This window comes from Centruroides sculpturatus, unplaced genomic scaffold (assembly GCF_000671375.1).
Source record: "Centruroides sculpturatus isolate CEXI.00-Female unplaced genomic scaffold, Cexi_2.0 scaffold770, whole genome shotgun sequence".
NCBI classification, from domain to species: domain Eukaryota; kingdom Metazoa; phylum Arthropoda; class Arachnida; order Scorpiones; family Buthidae; genus Centruroides; species Centruroides sculpturatus.
The window spans coordinates 215,050-221,049 of NW_019384992.1; the positions used below are offsets into that span (position 1 = coordinate 215,050).

General features: G+C 26.8%; 1 protein-coding gene across 2 annotated transcripts in view; it reads left to right on the plus strand.

Moving 5' to 3' along the window:
- Positions 1-6,000, plus strand: part of LOC111633040 — a 35,383-nt gene that overhangs the window by 3,753 nt on the left and 25,630 nt on the right. For both annotated transcript variants that reach the window (XM_023377568.1, XM_023377569.1), the window contains exon 2: positions 2,208-2,300. In XM_023377568.1, the coding sequence (XP_023233336.1) occupies positions 2,208-2,300 (93 nt within the window). The remainder of the gene's footprint in view (positions 1-2,207; positions 2,301-6,000) is intronic.

Consider the following 6,000-nt stretch of genomic DNA (forward strand, 5'->3'; position numbering starts at 1 on the left):
ATTTCAACTTCTAGGAATTCTGAACAAATCCTATTTAACCTATTTAGTGCACAAAGATGCCTTGGAGTGCCCTACACTGTCTCATCCAATGTGCTGATCATGCAAAGCCCATTGCTACTAAATAAATGAAGATTAACATTTTTTAAAAGAAGCAGTACAGACTGAACTTGACGGTGAAAAAAATATCATTAATGTAAGTTTGTTAATAATAAATAAAGTTACAGGCATATGTGATTTTTTTTTCATTTTATATAGGTCCCTACATCTACTATTTTCCTTTATCCATAGTTTTCTGGGTCTCAGACTGCAAACAAATTGAACAATGAACACTTTTGTGAAAGATTTTTTTATGTTCAGACACCAAACACATGTTCAGATAACAAACACAAGAAGAAGAGATGTAAAATAATGAATACTGATTGGTCTTCCCTTGTCTCCAAATGACAATTCAAAACCTTTCGGAGCATGAGAGACATCAACATGATGCTCAACCCGATACCATTCAGATAGTATTATTCCTCTGAACTTTGAAACTCTCCCTTGTAATTCCAGCCTTTTGTTTATCTTTCTGACAGAAAGAATTTTTTATAGTCTTTACGAAACTGTTGGGTACTCATTAAGTTTTTCATTGGTTTTTATTTTCAAAAGGTAAGAGTTTAATTGTCCTATCGGATATTCAGTAACACTTCAACACCAAATTTCAAATTTTGTCTAGACCTCAAATTTACACAACTTTTTTGTGTGTTAGTTGATGCCTGTTTTCTGAATTTTTTGTAAGTGCTTTTCTGAACTTTTTATTTAAAAAAGAAACATAATATTATGGAAACTAAAAAGAGTGGAGTGTCAAGAACAATGCTCACCATAGAAAACAAGCAAGAGGTAATAGCCAAGGTAGAGTGGACAGAAGATAATTAGTTAACGAACATAATCCATTCCAAGACCATGTTCGTTAACTGATCACCCACTGTAAATTCAATTTCTCTGATTTCTTTTATTTTAACCCACCCCTTCCCACTCTTCCCATGTTCAAAATTACCTTCATAATATAAACTCTCATATACTTTGCATAATTTGCAATTTCTAAGTAGAGACTCAATGATCCTGAAACATGCTAGATTAATGAACATTTCTGGATTACTTGGTGCCAGATTACAGAAGTTACTGTATCTGTATATAATAGTAAATATTAAACAAGAATAATTTGTTACATTTTAAAATCTATAATTCTATTATAATTTTTCTAATAAAACTAAAATAGAAATTTTTTTTTGGACTTAATAGAAGTTAAGAAATCATTTTATAAAAGGGAAAAAGCAATTTGATTTAAATTTGTCTAATCAAGTTCGTCAAGTTTTCAAGTAATTCAAATTTGTCAAGTTTGAAACTACTATATAATAATGTAAACTTTAGTGTTTAAACGTTATATTTAGACAATTTTTATGATTATATTCTATATGTATGAAAAGTTTCTTCTAAGAAAGATGTGATAAAATAATTTATTTATTTAATGTATGCAAAAATAAACTTTTACTTCATGGATTTATTTTAATTATTAAANTAATTGTAGAACACTGAAGAGGAACCGGAAATGTTATACCGGTTCGAAATGCATATGTGATAACTAATAAAAGAATTTATTAACCTTGGCTGTGAGATAGTCTACCAAAAGGATTAAAGAGACAAAAAATTCACAAACGAATAAATACAGCTATAACCAGAATTTTCAAGCAAATAGTTTATTATGTGATCCAAAATACAAAAAATAGAATGAAACTAAACTGTACTACATCATTGTAATTGATTTTGAATCTATATCAGCTTAAATTATATACTTGTGTGGTTGACTGTGATTTAAATTTTCATTTAACATTTAAAAATATCAATATTTCTGAGACAAATTTTAAAAAATTTGTAAATAAGTACATCATTCATTATCAAAGGTGCAAATTACATCTATAAGAAATAATCTTACATTGTATTAAACATATTTTAAACTAGATCTCTTGTTTAAATGTCTGAAGGTAGCCTTAAAGAGCTGAAAGTGTTATATAAAATATCTTTGGTCAATGTTAAATACTTTGGGGGTTTTTATTTTATTTCATCTTTTATCATCGCAGGAAAAGTGAGAATTATATATCAAAGTTCAGGAAATATATGTAGGTATATCATAAATTAAACTAATTTTTATGATCAATTTTATTTTCCAGAAAGACGAATTTCTTGATGAAGATGTCGAATTATTAAATGAATTTATTAATATATGGAAACTTATGGAAAATGAAAAGAAAGCATTGTATAATGTAAGAGAAAAAGTTCTATTTAGTTTTAATAATTTTGTTATGTGTATTTTTATTGTCATCATGACTTATAAATACAGTACCTTTTCATTTTTACAACCATTTAGTTTTTTGAAAATCCTCATTATGCGAGCCTTTGTATTTTCCACAGACTGTATTGTAAGTGGAGATTACATTCCTAGAAATACAATTTGAACAATATACTGGATGATCAAAACAAGTAGCAGCAGTAGAAGTTTGGCAATGCTCTGAGCCAGCCATGTTTATTACATTACTAGCTTATGTCATTGCAAAGTCTGGCTCGTGGCATCTCCAAACACGTGTTCTAGATCTCACAAACTCTATGTTTATTTGTTTGTTTTGTAAAATATCACACTAAGATAGGAAACAAATAGATGTTATACTAAAATATTATTTCATACAATCATCATCAGAAAATTTATATCAACTGTAAAAGTTGAGGATTGTAAAACAAACAGTCATAGTCTGCTGCATTCACTAATGGTCTGAACATAAGAATAAGTTGATCCAAATATTTGATTTCTTTTTTAAAAATAAAAATTCTACCACCTTTTATAAAACAGAATTCCTAATTGTTTTTTTTTTTTTAAATTCATAAATTTTTTAGGGATTGTTCATCTTTCATTTAAATGTTTAAACATATGCATATTGTCATAATTTTATATTGAAGAACAAATCTCCAAAAACATTTATGAATTGAAAAATAAGACACTGGTTTTATAAATAGATACAATATTTTTTTGTAGCAGAACATTTTATGAGAAAATTGTATTAATAAGCTTGTATTTTTACTTAAAGAAAGAATATAAGAATAATTCTTTGTAGTTAATTTAAGACATTTAGTTTATTGTATTCCTTAAATTTAACCCGATACAATTTTATATTTTTTGTTTTCATATTATTAAGCTTTACTTTTTCTAGTCAGACAAAAACTATTTTCATCAGATAAAGATTATTGAAAAATCAATTTTGTCATTCTATGCATGTCAGAAAGTGATTAATGAGAACTTAAAAATGTAATTTATCTGCAGAATTTTGTATGTCATTCTTGATAATTTGAGTTATATTTGTATTATTTTTGAATGTAGTTTCTGACTGAAGTCAATTATCATTCATTACGAATATGAAAGATATATTTTTAATGAGTTAAATTGAGAGAAAATGATATTTTAAAAATTAAAGAAAGAAAATTTTTTTTTTTTTATCATTATTAGAATTTCACATTATGATTTCAGATGTTAAATCATAGATTAAAATGTAAATTATAAAGTTAAATATGTAATAAGAGAAGTACTTAGAAAACTTTGTTTAATAGTGTATTTTTAATGTTTTGGAGATACAAAATTATATTAAATCCTCCAAGTATGATTTGTTTTCTTGCTAACTGACAGCTTAATAAATGACTTTAATTCAATAAATGAATATGTTTTTAAAGATTTAACATTTTAGGAATATTTTAATTTAGTCATCATAACTATATATTTAAAAATACTAATTTAATTGTTAAATTAAATTTGTAAAATTTAAATTATACTTCTGATGATAGAATTAAATTAATTTGTAAATGTTGAAATTTATATTAAAACACAAATTATTTTTGTTTATATTTTAATTTATGTTATATGTTAATTTATATTAAATTAAAGCTGGTTATTAAGTTGTAAATTTTGTAATATGTGATCATTCAAAATTTTTGTAACTGAACAGTGTTTATATTCTTATTGTCCACTGATTCAATGTACGACTGAGAGTAAAAAAATTAGTTAAGAGTATAGCTTTATTGGGTTGCAAATTGAAAAAATTGTAGACCTATAAATTCCCACTGTCATCTGTCTGCATACCTGTCTGTCCTTCCTTAATCTTGAGAATAGAGTTAGATAGATGAAAGTTGAGACCAGATGTGTAAAGATTAGGGGCAGGGGACCCCAATTAACTATGTACAAACTTCCAATGCAAATCAGAAGTCACATTTATTCAGTTCAAAAATTTTCTCTTAAAAGGACTTAGATGACTGGCGTGACTGTATTGCTAACAGGAAAAGTATATGTTGATGATGATGATGTATAGGACTAACAGAAAAAGTATTATATACAGGGGCAAGACACTACTAATTAGAGGTGGCAAGCAAATATTTTAAATTAAATAGATTAAAAAATGTGATTAAAAATTGCAGCCAGAAATTGTGATGATGTCACAATAAATAATTGCTCGTTAAATAATTTGCTTCTGACAAAATCATGTTCCAAATTGACTTCTCTATCCTTCATTATGTATTCAGTTTTATTTAAAAGGATAGGTTACTCTTGACAAAGCAAAGAAAAAAAAATTATCTCGTTTTTTTTGTTCATTGCATATATAGTAAAACTCCTCTAACTAGAAGCTTCAAGGAGCAGGAAAAAACTTTGAGTTACAGACAGTTCAAGTTAGAGAATAATAGAGTAAAAAATGCCGATTCTAAATAGATTTGTATTTTTGCCTCTCTTTCATTATGTAAAGAATCTTTGATAGTTTTTTGTTTTAAACAACCCATTAATGCCTTTCAGCAAAATGTTACAAAAAGCAATTTTGTAGTTACATCTTGTTGAGATAAAGCGAGAGAACCTTTCACTTTGGACTGGAATGTTGTCTGCAAATGGGTGTTGGACAGTAGATACAACTAACTGTCTGAAAATTTCTTGGAAATCTGATAATTAGGATCACTTGGAATAGAATAAATATTAACATTTGAATTGGGGAAGTTGAAAGTAACATAAATCAGTGTCGGGAGACTGTAAAAAACTTTGGCTTGGAGAAACTTTGAGTTAAAGAAATTGAAGTTGGAGACATTAAATCTCTATGTTATTCCATTGAGACCTAACAAGTGCTTCATTTTCTTCGAGTTAAAGAAGTAGTCGAGTTACAGACATTTTACTGTATTATGTTCATGTTATGTCAGTATAATTTTTTATATACATAAAAATGATATTGATTTATATCTTTTTATTATTTCAGTGAAGTATACTGAATGATTATCATTCTCTGCTATATTTAGAAAAATGTTAGATATTTATTTCCAAAACACTAATGATTTTACCTGTGCTTGTTTCATCTTTCTATAAGAAGACCTTTGTTTTAATGGAGTTGTAATTTTATCATAACTTCTTTTAAACTTAATCAAATATATTCATTATGGATTATTTCATATACTGTATAACCTGCATATAACTCTGTAAACTGCATTTCTACAAGGAAATTGTGATTTAATTTTTAATATTGCATAATAGAAATTATTATAGAAATGACAAAGCCATAATTCTGCAGTATATGGTTGCTTGCTTTGTTTATCAGTTGATTTTGATCAAATATTAGAACTGCTTGTTTTAACAATAATTATGTTTTACTTACAAGTTAGTCTGAAAATATTTTATATTATAAAGACAATGTTTTATATTATTTTAAATATTTGAAATGAATTTCAGAATATATAATAATAATAATAATAAGTTGACAAAACTGCGTCAAACAGCTGGTTAGATCGGGGATGCCTCTTTGGGGAGACGGAAGGATTCATGATTGCCATACAGGATCAGGTCATAAATACTAAAAACTACAGAAAACACATACTCAAAGATACAACACTCACAAATGACACATGCAGAAAATGTCACATCATGCCAGAAACTATACAACACATCACTTCTGG